Below are 17,355 nucleotides of genomic sequence, written 5' to 3'. Positions count from 1 at the left end.
TTAAAACCAGCGATGGCGTACGTCCATGACAGTATTTTTCATCAAGTTTCCCCATTGCAGGAATCACTCAAAGAACATATTAATGAATTATCTGACATATTATCAACAAACCCGACCACAAACAACCTTGTGTCAACCATTAGTGTCAGCCATTCAATAAAACTGAAACCCATTATAAATGTCGTGTTTTAAAAATTATTTTTATTTTGGCCACTGTGAAAACCACAGTAAGAATGATTCACGTGTTCATTACAGCTGCCATTGTGATGCAAAAGCTCATAGATATTTAATTATTTTGCCTCACGTTTCGTTCGCCATGATTTAATCCCCGAAGTTCCCAAATAATTTCTGGGTAAGTAATTTTAAGTGGATTTAATAAGAATTTCGCTTCCCTTCCTCTTTCTTTCCTGTGCTAGGAACTTCCTTAGATCAGAGAACTTAATAAGTAGCAAATAAAACACTCGTGTATCCGACGCCGCGACGTCCAATTATTTCACAATTACGTGATGAGACGACACTTACGACATAATTGCCAGGCTCCCTAACAAGGTCCCAGCACGACGAGGTATTGAGGGTTCTCGCCCGCCCGTGTTTTCAAGGTCGTTAATTTCCTCGTTCTGGTCCTCGGTGGCCATTAGAATGAGTTGCAACAAATATTAATATTTATCTTTGATATGCTCTAGTATGAATAGGTTTCTTCGTATATTATGAATAAAAGCGATGGGGGAAACACGTGAGCTATTCTTTCAGTACTCGCCAGAGATGTGTAACATCTAAACTAGGTAACGAGCAAAATCATGTGTTCTCATGCTGCAAATACACTTTTAATAAGACACTTGGACGCTATATTTAACGTAGATTTTTTTTTTTAATAATGCTGAGTGTGATAAATATACATATAAACAAATTGTGTTTTCAAATACATTTCTTGACGCACCCGTCGCTAAAATTCACTGCCAGAGCAGCTACGTCGACTATCGAAACATTCCATTTGCAGAGCGAAATTTTAAACAATACAATGAAGTGGCTCCGACAAACGCGAAAAAGACTTTTAAAAAATCCTTAAACCCTGCTCTCGACCTGATTTTCGACAAGGAATTTTATTAAAACTGTCCAAATTGATAAAAGTAATTAAACATTTAATACTATAAATTATACCTCTGGCTTTCTGAAGTTTGGCTTGCGCCACAGATGGCGGAACTGTGGTTGTTACAAATTTCCGCTACATGCGACTTCCGTTCCATTCACAAAATTACTACTACCTAATTCCGTACACCGGAAGCCAATATGTTACACATCAAAAATCTTTAACATTTTTTAACATCTTCCGATAGCGCATATTACTAAAAGTTTATTGAAATCGACGATATTAAACATTCGAATTCACATGAGACCGCTACAGATTCGCCTTGTGTTTGCACATAAGTCACACATAGATGTGTCGGTCAACCCGAGTTATTTTTTTTAGTTTCAAACCTAAGGTGGGCCGTATTGGGCATAGGTACCTAGGGTCATCGTGAGAAAGGGGCATGGGGGTATATCCCCCTGGCCCATGCACCAGGGAGGGCCTTGTTGTTTCGAGACTTTACAAGTTATGCGATACACGCAGATCTCATTTACAATGAAGTTTACGAATTTTTAGATTTTTTAAATTGTGGATATTTCCCTTCAATCACCTTATACTTAACTAAAATGACGCGGTTGCCATGTTTCACTTAAATATTACGAGCAGAAAAAACTTGTCGAAATTTACGGGGTTAAGTTGCTCATTGTTTGCGTCGAGAACCCTGATTAAGTTTACACAATTGCCTCAAATAGCGACTATAGTTATGAGATGTATTCAGCATGCATGTTTATCAGAGGTGGGGAAAAGCCCATTTCATACAGTGATGTGCAAAACAAAGAAGCCAGTTTTAAAAATGCGCGTCACCCAATATGATAAAGGTTGAAAATAGCTTACTGTATCTGAAACAAACTCTTGGTTGAAAAAAAAATGTTTACTTTGCTTTAGTTGGCGGTCGGGCAACCACAGGAGGTGCTTGCATTACTACATTGGATACTGCATGAAAACTATTTTTGTCCAGTTCACGCCATGTTTTATTGACACCGAAAACATTTGGAATGGGTACTGCTTGCATTGTGGAAACATTTTTCAAGAACATTGTTTTGATGAAAGTGATTGTGTCAGACTAATTAACCATCATCAGGTGTGTTAAAGCACCATTTCCTCAATGTTTTGGGAGTTACAATATGGTGATGATGAGGTAAACAATTTACTTCAAAGCAACAGCATGCCGTCTCCTTGATAACGTCTAACACCTTGCTGGTTTATACGAGTTTACTTCATGCCGCGAAGAAAATTTTCGCTGATTATTGTAAAGACTGAAAAACTCCGTAAATTTATTGACGTTTGAAAAGTTGTGCCAGCAACGACGTGACTTCAAGTTATTCTGGCATGCTGCTGTGACTTCCAGCCAGCTTGGTGGTACAATTTTATCTGTTAATAATATTAAAGGACATGCTTACAATTCTCCAGGCTACCTCCAAGTGCATAGTAAGTATTTTTATTTTTACTTTTTAAGATTTTGCCATCCAAGCCATCGTCACAATCGTCGAAAGGTGATAAATTTTATAGGCCTAGCTATGGTTATGTTAATCAAAATTAGCACATGTTCTGAAGTTGTAAATGACATATTTTGTTGTAAACTTTTGTTCTGAAAATGTGTCAGTTCTCTATATGTAAGTTAAATTATTTGAAAACGTTCGTGGGACTTTTTTCTTTCCCAAGAAGTTTTTCTCGTTCTGGGCGGGAACTTCCGCTTAAGCGGAAAGTATCAGTTGAAGCTATGGTCGAGGGGGGTAGGGGAAATGAATAAGAACTGTAGGGGCAGGAGAGGAATACACAATCACCCTTGGTAACATCGTCCAAACTTTTCCACGTGCGAATTATTCATACCTGCCCGGGTTACGCCCTGGTTCGAGCCCGAATTGCAGCAGAGAGAGGGAGGCGCGCTGTTGCCAAACAACCCTCCCCCTCCTATCATGCGCTGGTGATACCGTTTTACTCTCGCGAATGAAACGTCAGCAGTTGTAATAAAAATAAAGCGAAACTTCCATGCGAATAAAAAAATTTTTTGTGCTTTTTTCTGTTAAAATATAAACATATATTCTCTTGAACTAAGGTTTATCCCTCGTTTCTTCCAGTTGCATCACTCCATTTTTGTTTGTGCGTTTACTTTCCAGCATTTAAGCGTTCAGAATAGCTATAGTTGCTATATGCTTATTTCCTGCCTGTTTTAATACAAGATTAAACTCGTGAAATTGAGCGTTTGGCATGGTTCCGTGTTTTTTTTTCTAAGGTTTGGTAATTTGTGACTGCGTATATTACGCAATCCAGCTTAAAATGCCTGTAGTATTATTAAAAATTTCACAAAAGCCATCTTAAAAACTGACAATATTTTTAACTATATTTAAAACTAGTACTGAAGGAAAATGTTACCTTCCATTAAAAACTTTGTAAGATTTTTATTTCTGCTGGAAGCGAAAATTTTAATTGACTAGCGGCACACTTTAATAACAACTGTTTCATATTTTACGTCTGTTCCAGTTATAATCACGAGACATTCCATGTGGTTTTACCGTTAAAAATCTTTTAAGAGTTTCGTTCTGAAAAATATCTTAAGGAAATCTAATAATGTTTTTTGACTGCCACAAAATTTTACTTTTAATTCGTGTATTAGTTTCACATTGAGTTAAATTTTGGTCTAACAACAGCGTAAACAGAATTTTTCAGCGCTCCTTGTGGCTCTACTACAGCACACCATGATTCTTCCCAAAGTATTAATCTCTGTATTTTATTTCTCCTTTGTGATATGAAATATGACATTTTCCTCCTTCCTCACCTTTGTTCTCTCTCTCTCGCTCTCTATCTATTTCTATATCCCTCTCTCTCTTAGTTGAGACATTTTCAAGAAGCGAGGCTAAAATGAACCTGAGTTACGTATGTATAAACAGCGGTCGACGACGTTATTAAGTTTTTTTTAAATTCAGTTTAGCTAGGGTGTAGCGAATGCACAAAAAGAAAACTCGTTTCTTAAGAGCTCATTTTTATCTCACTTTTTTTTCTACCACGCCATACTGTTCTTATTTATTTTCCTTAGAAGTATTCCACCCCGCAGAGAGCAGCAATGCTTCCACACAGAGCCGGTCTGGTACGTTCCTTGTTAGACGCAGCTAACGCGTGCGAAGAAACTCACGCAAGGATGGCTTAACGACCTTCCCTCGCACGCAGGCAGCCAACTGGAAAACTAACATTCATTATTTTTTCCCGCCTGAGGTGGCATCATTTCTAGGAAGACCGCCCACCTTTAAGTCATGTTTATACAATTAATACAAGGAAATGAGATGCAAACATAACCCTTTTTCCCGGGAGCAAAAAAGAAGGCGATACCGTACGTGTTACGTCAGATATAGTCTCTGTCATATAAATTGTCTCAAATTTTACATTTCTCTATGTATAGTTCTAGCACTGTCGTTCTGTCAACAGTGCTTGTAAACATTGTCGTAAGGTTATTTGTTTGGAATGATTCTTGTAAAAGGGAAGATTGACTCAAAACATTCTTATGGACATACGCAATGGCTCCCGCGTTAAGTCTTACCGCCAGAGACGCGAACAGTGCGACACAATGCGCCGCGTTGTTATTCCACCCGCCTCACAGCTCTGTCGTGAGGGAGAGGGGTATCCAGGCGCTGGCTCTGTATCTCTATTCATTGGCAGCTAACTTCTTCTAAGAAGACATAGAGAAGCTTGTGTTACGATATGACAAATGCCTCGATCGTTATGGCGATTATGTATAAAATTAAGTAAGACCTTTACTGCACTTTTAGGGATAAAATTATTATGTTATGTAATTTTTTCTCTTTTTATAGCCCATCGGAAGTTGAAAAAACAACCCTCGTATATAAAATGGAATGTTTTTGGAAGTTTGTTTTATATCCAAATAAAATCTACCGTATACTCTCTATATGAGATTTCGAAGAAAGAACTATCTCATCCCACTAAAGGAAGTTTCTTCACGATGTGTAAAGCACCAGGCAACGCTGGGTACTTAAGATAGTGTGTGATAAAGGTAACAGCGTGTATAATCCTGTGAAACATCTCAAGATAAAAATTACAATGGATGAGTTATCTATGTAAAACGAACATCGTCATAGTGTTCTAAAAAGTTTTAATATACGAGAGCCTCCTTATTTCAAGTCCTGTTTGGATGTCAATAAATTAAAAATACGTCTTCACAGCAATTAAATTCTGTAGTTTAACTATATTATATTTGCTATTTTATTTGACTAGATAACGGATTAAGATTTGAATTCCAAAATTATTCGTGTGTTTGTATAGATGCAGCTCCACCTCTACGTTGCAATGGGGCGAAATTAGATCGATAATCGACATGCTGGTGTGTGTTGCTTTTTAATGGTATTTAACGGTCTTTCTGTCAACGAGTGGCCGACCACAGCTGATGTTCCGGGCAGACTAGAGCGAGATGTTCCTGCGGTGGTCTGCCGTTGCCTTTCGCAGTGCGAAGGTGATCCCGCGTATGGAACATTTTTTTTCTCGCGAGTGAAAAATTCCAGCCAGGGGTCAGAGTCCTGCCAGCCAGGGACTCCAGCTGCTGAGCCAACAAGGCGTGCTCAGCTCAACGAGTTGATAACTTTGAGCAAAGTTTCATGAAAATGTACTGAACGAAGCACGAACCAACTGCAGAAAAATTGGAATTGCCATCGGTGCGTCGCGCTGTTTGTGCCCGCATATGATCACGCCTTTCAAGGGCGTATTTTAGGAGAGTGGAGTTACTGAAGAAATTATAGTTTGTTCCACAAAAACTAATCCAAGCCTTTGCCAAAAGTGTTACTTGCCACCAACAATTTATTTCTCAAAAAATGTTCAAAATAGTACGTCAGTAATAAGAAAATTGGTAAATGAACTTTACATATGCCAGATTAAAGGTGTATGTACAGTTCCAGATCATTATTTGTTTTTAGTTTTAAGATGGTTTAACGTGTAAGCTTTCTGAGTCGCAGATACTTTAAAAAAAATTAAAATATATATAGTGAATACGTTTTTGCATAATTAGATGGCGAAGTTGAAATTTTTAACATTTTTGTTCAGTATGGATAAGGAGAACCAAATGGGGAAAAAAATTGGGTTTAAAAGCAATTTTAGTGGCTACTGCGTAGTATGTTAAAATTTTTTTGAAAAATATTAATTCTATTTTATTTAATTCTTTTAAATACATAAAAATGTTTAGATTTTAAAACTTTCGGTAAAATGAATTTTTTCTGTATGAAATTAAAATGTTTCATATAGAAGCCATTAAAATTGACTTTAAAATCAAAGAGTTCCACTTTTATATTACATTTCATTCGTAAGATGGGAGTTAGAAAAGAACTTCTAGGAATATTTCGTTATTACCAGAGGGAAAAAAGTTTTTTTTTTTTTTTTTTAAGTGGTTAAATGACAACTGAGAACCAGGTACGAACAATCTTGAATGTTGAACGTGTTGTAAATACGTCACTGAAGCCGACATGTTTTCGCAAGATCTATTAGCTGCACTCGTCCGTGGTTCTGTGCCTGCACCTCAAAGGTAGTATCAGAATAAGCCAAGGGACGGATCTGTTTTACATGGTAGTGAAGCTGCCATGGGCCCCAATGGACATGGAATACTTACGATATTCAGGCGCGGCACGGTTCTGGAGAACCCACGGCTACGCACAGTGGTTGAGGAGACCCATCTCAACATGCTACGCCACTGCAGGCCACCAGCCGCCGAATACCCCAGGACACCACCAGTGCAAGCCCCCCCACTGTGGGCCTGGTAAATACCGACACGGCCCGTACCTTTCACATCACTGGGACCCCTCGGTCACCCAGATGCTCGTGATCCAGCCGAGGATTATCCAACCTCTGCTAGCTTTGCAGGCTAGTACCCGAGCATTAAAGTAGCTCACGACTGCCACTCGTCATCAGAGCGGGGACTCCTCTGAGTGTGCTCCAAGCGATCGGAGCACCACTGCCACCACGAGTCCATCTCCATAATCTGATCCAGGGCCGTTTAAGAAAACCTCAGCGGGGATCTGTGTCTTCAAAGGATCAGTCCCATGGTACCCTTCACTTTCAGGTATAGTGCGTTCCCGGCACCACCTACAGTCCCAGCGACCGCCGCCCTCGGCCGCATAGATATCCTCGGTTACTCACCTCGGACTCTCCCCCGCCACCGGGTTACAGCCCCATTAGAAAAGGCCCGGGTTGCGCCCGACCACGGCGACCCTCAGGACTCTCAGCAGTCCTTCGCTATTCCATGCACACCAGTTGGTTCATCACTATGCACCTGGTGTCTTGAGACACCACCTAGGGTTTGGGGGTCCAAACCCCCCGATAGCTTTTCGGCAGGTCAGGGCGCAGCCACCCATCCACAGCCTACTAACCTACTAGAAATTCCCGTTTCGACTCACCGAGGAAGTCAGAGGATCGGGCACTCCCGGCAGTGCCCTATTTGTATATCAACACTGGCGCCGCGTGAAGGCTATGGGTTGCCGTAAGCAGGAGAGGCTATATATTCGCGTCACTTGCCCGTTTCGGTAACCTGGCGAGAGCATCACTCAGATACTAGAGCCGGCTACAGCTCCGACACGTCGTAGGTCAGCAATCATTCCCCGAGGGGACCCAGGCACCTTAGCCAGCACTGAAGCCGACAGAAGTCACGAATTAGGGTTTCCCCCCTTTTCTTTGATAACCCAGCGCTCTTAGCCGTGAGGCCCTGCCGCCCTGGGGCCCCCATGGGCGTGGATGCGGATCACGCCGCATACGCAACCAGGAAGAGCGTTAGAGCTTTTGGCTATGCAAAGTGACTGAGGCTACCCATCTCAGTTTATGCACCACCTCTGGCCCCCTACTCCACTCAGCTAACCAGCAAGTTGGATGCTCCCTTGCCCTCTGGAGTATCACTTCTGGCGCCTACCCCGGTCTCCCGCCTCACACTGGGACTCCTCAATCACCCAGCGAACCCGCGGTCCGGTGGAGGCCTACCCAACCTCTGCCAGCTGTCCAGGTTGGTTACCGGAGCTGTCCTCGTCGCTCACAACGTCAGTACTTCAATGGGCTAGGGAGCCCTGATACCTGCCCCTAAAGCACTCGGGGCACCACTCCCAAGTACGAGTCCTTCCCAACAAGAATCCTGGGCCTTAGAGGAAACCTCAGCGGGGCACCATTCAAACATGGTGGATTCTCCCCGTACTACGACCAACTTTTGGTCTCGTCGGCAGACTGTTCGCTGGTAGTTTGACCGGATCATCACGCTTCTGGGACGAACACCGCCAACCCCAGCTGGAAATGGCAATCACGGTGTCCGGGCAGGAAGCACCTGGGGGTTGCCTCAGTACCTCCACCGACTACAAGGCTAAAGGGGGAACCTCGCCGTGCAGTTTACAGCCCGTTTTTAGGCCCGGGCACCCGACACCGCAACCACCATACCCAGTCGAACTCCATTACCATGGGGCCTGGTCCATTCACTATGGGGCCCTTTGGGACCGATGCACCGAGGCTCGGCCGTCGAACCCCCCGGAAAGGTTTCTATCGCATCTGCTGTTGCCCGCAGATTCAGCCCTTTCACCATTTCTGGTCTCATACATGCAATTGAGGATGCACTGTGGCAGAGTTTGACCCGGCAGCGCCCTCTTTAGTTAGGGAGGTGCTATGACCAGCGGTTGGGGAAACCCCTCCCAACATAGTCACCACGATCCTCCCCCAACAGCGGTGCCAACGTGGAGGCAGAGGGTTGCCACTTGGTGTGGAGAGGCTATGTAATCGCATCACACACCCTTTCCGCAGACTTGGTGGTTCATGTCTCGGATACTAGAACCGGCAACAGTTCCGACACCTCAAACGACAATCACCTTCCTGATCGGTGTGTGGGAACCTCAGGCAGGCAGAGGAGACCTCGGGGTTGCCTGAATCTCCTCACCGACTGCAAGGCTAAAGGGGAAACCTCGCCGTGCAGTTTACAGCCCGTTTTTAGGCCCGGGTGCCTGCTCTCCAGCGCCACTGCCAGAGAGGCCAAGTCCACTCCCGCCCACTGAAGCCGACAGACGAAACATCTCCGACCGCGATTCCAGGCGCGCCAGGCGACGGAGCGGGTAGTCGACACGACCTCCAGGTCGACCTCTGCTCTCGCCGAGACAGGTATCGATAATGGCCGCGCCGCGAGGTGCGTGACGCGACTGCTGAATGGCTTCCACCTCCTGCACCCGCGGCTGGTTCCTGCTTTTTTTCTGTCCGCCGTCGTCGCGGGAAGGCCTCGGATAACGACGCGGGCCATTATAGCGGAGCGCGCCTTTGGGCCGCCGCCCTCGGGGGCCGCGCCGGGGTGGAAGACGTTTCTCCGGGCAAAATATCCCGTTCCTGAAGCCATGAGGCCCCCGCACACACACACGTGTGCAGAGCTTCAGGAGAGACCGCTGCGATTAGAAAACTGCTCAACATTTCAGAGTGGCATGCCTGTTTACAAATAGCGCGGAGTGCGAGTGAGTGATTCAGTTTCCAGAGTTCTTTGTCAAACCACATTTTGAGAAGTGTGAAAATGGCTAAAAACGCTTTTTTTTTTCTTTCAGAATATAATTTTTAGGCATGGATCACCCGGTGCATATTCTTGAAAGCACTCAAAGGAAGCGATACTGCGATAGAAACACCCGCGAGCGTCACACTTATCATCCCACCTCGTTAACATAATTAACAAATACATACACCCCAGACTATGTAGGCCCTTTATATATATATATATACACACACACACACACACACACACTGTGCATTCTCAGAAACTTCTTCGGGAAATTGTCGGCACACAAATATTCTCCCCGATACGCTAATAAAGCATAGAGGGTGGTGGTGTTCTTTAAACATTTAGGTGAAAGTTATTTAATCGGGAACGGTATCATTCGGCCCTTTCTGTAATCCAGCTAAAGTTGAGCCTCACGCGCTTACAAATTTTTTTTTTCTCCCTCGGGTGAATTCCGGCTTATAGCGCTTCCTGTTTTATCGTTCAAGGGGCAGATATACAAGCAACAGGCAGGCGCCACCATTGGTTCTCCACTCTCCACGCTCTTAGCCAACATTTTGCATTGCCGATTTCGAGAAGAAAGTAATAAATGCGATCCAACTCGAACCAAAATGTAGGTACAGGCATGCAGATGACATCTTGGTAATATGGAACCATGGCACACATAAACTGCAGGACTTCCTGAAACACCTGAGCAGTATCCATCCTAACACATGGAAAACTGCCTTAGGTAAATTTAAAAGAAATGCTACCTATTGTAGCCGTTACCATGGTGCGACTTATGGAAAAAATTTATTGTTTTTCGTTTCATGGTTCATAGACCTCAAAACCATCGTCAACTCAAAAGTTTGACCAATCTCGATATTAAGTAACATATCAAGGTTTCATAAAAAATGTGTAAAAAACTATTAATTTCATTTTAAATAAAAACAGAATATTATCTGTAAATCAATGTGCGTTCAGAAGAGGTTTAAATACAAATGATGATTTGAGCGAAGTAACGAACTTTGTGCACAAAGCCATAGAACAAGATAAAAAAAATGTGTTGATGTAATGTTGGATCTTGCTAAGATTTTTGATACAGTTTTACAATAAAATATATCTAGATAAATTTTATACAGTATGAATAACATGTAACGTGTGTTCTCCTCCAACCCGTTACGCTTTCTCACCACGACGTACAAGGTGTGTTTCGTCGCAAGCCTGAAAGGACGCAACACGCTGCACTTACTAGTGCACGGGCAACTCAGCTTGCCTGTGGGTTAGGTGACCCGCGAAGCTTGAGCAAAGCTATTTGACCGCTACGTGGCACCGAAACTTCCGCCCGATGCTTATGCATTCTGCACAGCTTTGGCGAGCGGAATAAAGAACATAATGACCGTTGCCCCTGGAGGGTATATAAACCCCAGAGACGGGAGAGACCGGCACCGACGCTCCAAGACACCGCAGCTACGAGACCCAGCGAAGCCCTGATATCCTGCCGCGTCGACCCAAGGACGTCAACATCGGGTACGCCCTGTCACTAGTAACCACAACGTCGCCAGTACCGGGGGTCGTGGCTTCAAGTCCTGACTCGACGAGTGAACACACGCTCGGTTAGTGTCGAGTACAGAAACGTTGAAGAAACGAGTAACCACCGAGCAAGAGTAAAGTGGCGGCAGTGGCGTGGCAGGAGGACTTAAGTGGCTGGTTTTAGTCCCGGACGAGCAAGGAACACTCGCTCGGCGAGCGTCTGTAGTCGAACGAGCAGTACCCGTCAGGAGAGTTGACAACCGAGTGAGAGCGAAACACACCGGCGGCTTACGGGACTGGTTCGAGTCCTCGGACGAGCGAGCAAAACTCGCCCGGCGAGTACGAGTAACCCGTAGATGAGGAGCACGCAGGCGAGTCGGCGAGGGACCGAGGGCTTTGGGGCCGACAGCGAATGGCACTCGCTCGCCCTGTGAGCAGCGAGTGGGAGACTTCAGTGACGCTGAGGGGATCCGACCTCACGGATGGTTCGAGTCCCAGTGCGACCAGCTGGGAGCAAGACGAAGAGTCCGTCAGGCGGTGACGGGACGTGGAGGTAAGCCCGAGCCGTGGTGAGCAGCGACAGGGAAGCCCTGCGTGTCGCCAGGAGCTGCGTGCGACCACAGGACGAGGCGAGCAGCGACAGCGACAGCGACAGCGACAGCGACAGCGACAGCGACAGCGACAGCGACAGTGACAGCGACTACACACTCGGCGGTGCTTACCGTAGCGTCTGACTTGAACAATAAATACTGTGGTCAGTAATTTACATACAGGCTATTTTAAGAAGTTTTCTGAGCTGCATTTTAAGCAGATTTGTAAATAGTCGATGTCATAGATTTTAATGAAGACTTATTCCGTCTTTGCCATTAATATTTTAACTATCTATGGCAAAAGATTGATAAAGCTTAGTTTTTACTATCGTCTGTAGTGGAGTTAATGCCCAGTAGGTATTAAAACCCAACAGTTACGTGTTTTTAAAAATTATTTTTGTTGTGTGGGTGTTTTTGACCTTCTAATACATATTGTTGATACCAAGATGCCTTGTCTTCGCATGATCTATAGTGAGGGACGACATTTGGAAATAGTCAGTTAGTGCGGCAAGTCCACGACGCAATAGTATGTTTAATTCAAGTTTATGGCTGTGTATACGGTACCACGTGCCATCGAGTGGACTGTGTGAATAAATGTTTAGGTTTGAACGTTTTGTGTTTGGGCACATAAATACCCTCGCATATCCCATTCACAGACAGTGAAAAAATAGGTTTGGAAAACACTTTGTTTAAAAGTTAAGTAGGGTAAGTCTCAGAGGGCATAAGTAAACAATAAAAAACATTAATAAAGGATCTCCACGCGGCAGCATTCTTGAGCCAGTTTTGTAAAAGATTAAAATTTTCTTTTATAAATATAAATAAAACGAAATATATTATTTTCTCTGCAAACATTTATGATCATTCTAGCGTACATGAACTTAAATTTCGTGTATTTAATGAAATAAGTGTTAACGGTAAAAAATATGTGTCATAGTAAGAGTACATGTAAAATACTTAAAAATAGTGCTCGTCTCTTTTCTAAAATGTGAAAAACATATTTCTTATCTTAGAAACAAAATTCTGAAAATTGTATATAAATTCGTGGAACTAAGATCTATATTATTAAGGAATGAGATTTATTTACTTTGTTATTTTTCAGTCTGTTCTGCAGTATGAAATTTTGGCTTGGGAAAGAATGCGCCAAAGTCAATGTAACCAATTATTACAATTAATTTACGAGTTATTTTCAAAAACGATATACGTACCCAACCAAGAAACATTTAAACTTCTAAGAGTATTTGATATTAAAAGATTGTATATTAGAGTTTCAATAACCTTTATGTATTTGAATGAAAATCAGTTAAATAATGTAGCCGATAATTATCCTACATGACACAGGCAGAACATAAATTTACCTATTCCCCTATTTCATACAGATATTTAGAGCTTTTGCATCCAAATTTGTAACTTTTCTTCCCAAAAAATAAAAACATAAAAAATTTTAAATAAAATATATATCAAGTTTTGGCTAGATAATTTAACTGATGAAGAGATTTATTTTATAGTTAAGTAACGTTTTATATTATGTTAAAGCTTATATAAGTCTAATTTTCCCTTTTAATTTTTTATAAATAATGTTATACTTTATCTTATATTTCAGTTAAGTTCTCTTTTGAACTTTTATCATTATAATAACTTATGCGTTTTATTGAGTTTATTTTAATAATTTATTTTACGATTTTTTACACTAAGATTAATGTGACTATAAGAACTCAAACGCAAGCTTACTTTTGTGAGGGCTAAAACGAACCGAGGCTTAGTCATCGAAGCAGTGGAACTGTATAACTGTTTGCAATCTACTTTGAGACGATTTTTATAATTAGAGCCTATGTGCGTTGGTTGAGGGAAAGGAGAGGGAAAACGTACAGGTCATGCACGGAGGGTTAAAGCGAGGGGACCTCCAAGATTATAATCTTGTTGGGGCCATGTATTTTTCGTGAAAAGACCTTAGCACTCATTAGAATGCAACAAGGTATGTCCGCGGTAGCTGTTTCCTCTCTGTAATTGGCGTTCGCCTGCAGGAGTAGCCACTGCCTTGTTTAGCCGGGCCAATCAGACCATGTTCGCTTCCGCTTGGAACTGCTGTGATTCGTGTGCCGACAGTGGACAAGCACCTGGAATAAACTCGGCCAATCACGAAACACAGACGATTCTATACTGTTTTTTTTATAGACTGCTAGTCTTGAAAACTTTTTCTGCGTGATACACATGTCCCTCGTTATAGAAGTCTTCGAACCACTCGGGGTAACGGACTCAGTGCTCATTAAGTGGAACACGGGAGCGAAGACCAGTGGCAAGATGATGTCAAGGTCACCTCCTCGTCCTAACCTGCACCAGCGGAAGGTACTGCAGCGCTCTCATCCTTAGATTTCAGTTTGCATGTAAATGGGCATTCTCTGTCTCTGTCCAATTCACGATTTCTGCCATTAGCGCTGTCCTTCTTTCGGTGTGCCCTGTTGCCAGATACGCGCCAGAGAGCGCAAAAGTTTCAGACACAACTTTGTAAAGTAATGAAAACTTTTTCATGTATCTGAAAAATTGTATTTTGTAAAGTAAGATTATGATGAAAAGTGTATATACGTTTTCCTGTTTTATTTAATCAAGAGCTTCGACTGATAATATTAATTTACTTACTTTAGGAGACGTAATTGAAATACATCTTGGTTTAAAGGTTTTTATTAAAATTTTGTTTACATAATTTAATTTTAAAAAATTGTTTTTATGTGCATAGCATAAAATGTTATGGAATGCCTTGTTAATAATAGGGACTGACAGCTACAAATAGTTTCTCCTGTGAAATAATAATTTAAGTTTAGCATTTAACTATATATTTCAGTTATAATTACTACACCCATAATGAAACTACCAGTATGCACTATTTTAATATGTTAGAAAAATCAAGAAAAGATAAATATTGAAAATATATTTAAACATACTGTGACTAACGATGGTATGTAAAATAAGTATTTTAACGTTAAAATGCCGGGTTTTATCAGTCTGGCATCAGTATTCGCCATTTACTCTGCGCCGCAATCTACGCGTGAGTAAGACCATAGAAATATACGCAACAGCGGGGCTTATTCAGGTATTCCAAGACACATAGATAAGGGTTTAGGGGTTGAATATGCTACACCTGTACCCTAACCGTATTCCTAGCGCACAATACCGCCCCCTAACCCTTAGATAGGACACGGCCAGTCCCTTATTTTTAGGGAGCTGATTTGGTGAATTATCCGTGACCTGTCTGTTACCCAAATTTAGCGCATGCGCAGTGCTCACTTTCTTTAGTGATTTCATCCATATGGTGGACCCACGTCTGGCGCCATTAACTTTTATTGGTGTGCCAAATGAAACTTTATGGTAGCGAAACTATGCTGGAATAAATTCTGTACACTTCAGTGATCATAACGAGAAATAATCGCGACTTTAAAATTACTTGAGAAAACTATAAATGGAGTTAAATTTGTATGCGATGGTGCTGCTATCTATATGTAGTATTTTTTGCCGTAACAGTGGTATCGTTGGTTGCGAAACGTTCGTTAGAATCCGTCGAGATCAGTTTCTAGCCTCGCGCAGGGCGGCGCGGCGTTTATTAAAACGGTTGCCGATATGTTTCCTTGGCTGAGATTCAGTTTCGACACGATCTGGAACACGGCCCGCGAGTTGGGTTACGGTTGTGTCCCGAAAAGGCCTCGCCCGATCGTCCTGGAAACCCCCCCCCCCCCCCCCCAGTGACTGCAAGCCGTGACCCCGGTGCGACCGCGCCGTGCTGCAGAGAGCAAGGGGCGCAGGACCCGCACAGCGCAGACTCACAGTCTGTGCAGCGCAGCGCAGTGCGGGCCAGGCCCGCTCCGCACGAGCGAGCACAGCGCTCGCCGTCTGTTCACGCGCGGTGGCCATCATGAGTAGAGACCCGGAAATTTCGCAGATTCGTCTGGCTTCAGAGTAGAATTTAAGGTAATAGGTGTGCTCAACCCATGTTCGCTTTCCCATTGGTTGATTTCTTAGCGAGGACATGTTTATCCTTGTTAATCGGTGCTGCCCGATTCGCCTACTTCTCTCCTAGCTGGGCGTCGTTGGCTCACGGTCATAGAGGGGCGTGTCCAAGTAACTGCGGGCCAATCATGAACACAGTGCGAGAGTGTGAAGGTTTGCATTCTAACTTGCGACTAAATGAATGCGCGAAATTTCCGTGTCTCTAATCATGAGAGCTCGGTTGCTCTCAGATCCCAGTTGTGAATCAGATTCTAAGAAGCGGATCGACACCTTAAAACTACCATATGATGGTCGCGGAATAAGAAAGCCAGTTTTTCGTAGCCCGGGTGTTATGTATCTTACAGGATCCTTCAATGTATTTTTTTTTTTTTCCTTGGTAGACGGAGCAGTAAGAATCATGTCAAATAACAGATGTTTGTAAACTTGTAATTTACACTAAAACAACTGTATCACTACAAAATTGTGTTCGGAGTAATTCTATGTTCGGTACTTACCCGGTAAATTATTCTTTGTGTTATCCCAGTCACTCCAATGGTTAAATTTGTAAACCTTTCCCTCAACATCTTTCCAGAATTAACTGCGGGCATTAATAGGCATAACAAAACAAAATAAAGTTTAATTGTTGAATATTTGGTTGTATTTGACATGGTTGAAAACTATTTTTGAATGAAACATAAATTAAAATACAATGTTATGCGCCAATTTTCGTAAGTAACAGTCAGTATTATCTTGAAAAACGTTTATCATGAACGCAAAAATAATTATAGTCATGTGATGTAAAAAGTTACAATATATTTTATGTGGTATTACAAACTATTTCGTGGTAACTGCTTGCAAAATTAATCTTTTGTAGAAGTACAGAGAATTTTTAAGTTATACTCCTTTATGCGCGTTGTGTAAAAATTACAACAGTAAATTTTTACGATGCTCGCGCACTATGCAACGAAATTTTCAAAAGATGAAGAAAGGTACATATAAAAAAAGGCTTCTTACAAATTAAAATGATGTATGTACTTTTAAATATTGATTTATTGATACTTTATTGGCCCATACCACTAAAACATATAATATATAGATATTTAATAGGTTTTATTTTAGTTCTGAAAAAACTTGAGTTTAAACATTCGCTTTGATTTTAAAAAATTACAATTTAACGATGTAAAACTAACTGAGCTATTAATTAAAACTGTTTGTCTTAGGGTAATGCAGTATTTAACTATCCTGTTATTTCTAACAGTGGTATTACTCATATGGGTGACGTTTTTTTCTCGGGTATCAGGTTCACACAACAGGTTTTCGGCAGCGACAGACTGTTCTGTTTCTCTGATGTTGAACTGGCGAACACTGGACTCGGTGTCCCCCGGAACACAAACACCACTGTCGCTGATGAAACAACGACCAGTCGCTATAACCACAATCCTCTCGGATCGATCCTACTGACCGCTGAATAACGTTTAATTAGCACGTATCACAAACATGCAGGACGAAAATTCGTTCCGGTGGTTTTAACATCCTGAACGTGCTGCATTTTAAAAGTGGCACGCAATTGTTTTATTGTGTCGTCGTCGCGGTTCCTGTGAAAAATTAAATTTCAAACTGGTAATTAGTAGGTACTAACCCGGTAAATTCAGGCCGGCCACGAT

At 42.3% G+C, this 17,355-nt stretch overlaps 1 protein-coding gene across 1 annotated transcript in view; it reads left to right on the top strand.

Moving 5' to 3' along the window:
- The first annotated feature begins 6,514 nt into the window (after positions 1-6,514).
- The window catches only part of LOC134539874 (hemicentin-2-like), a 98,339-nt gene continuing 87,498 nt past the window's right edge, over positions 6,515-17,355 (top strand). Inside the window, exons 1-4 of the mRNA XM_063382603.1 lie at positions 6,515-6,532; positions 9,172-9,441; positions 11,536-11,663; positions 11,731-11,849. Of these exons, the coding sequence (XP_063238673.1) occupies positions 6,515-6,532; positions 9,172-9,441; positions 11,536-11,663; positions 11,731-11,849 (535 nt within the window). The remainder of the gene's footprint in view (positions 6,533-9,171; positions 9,442-11,535; positions 11,664-11,730; positions 11,850-17,355) is intronic.

Source organism: Bacillus rossius, chromosome 1 (assembly GCF_032445375.1).
Source record: "Bacillus rossius redtenbacheri isolate Brsri chromosome 1, Brsri_v3, whole genome shotgun sequence".
NCBI lineage: Eukaryota > Metazoa > Arthropoda > Insecta > Phasmatodea > Bacillidae > Bacillus > Bacillus rossius.
This window is presented reverse-complemented; position numbering and strand designations above follow the sequence as displayed.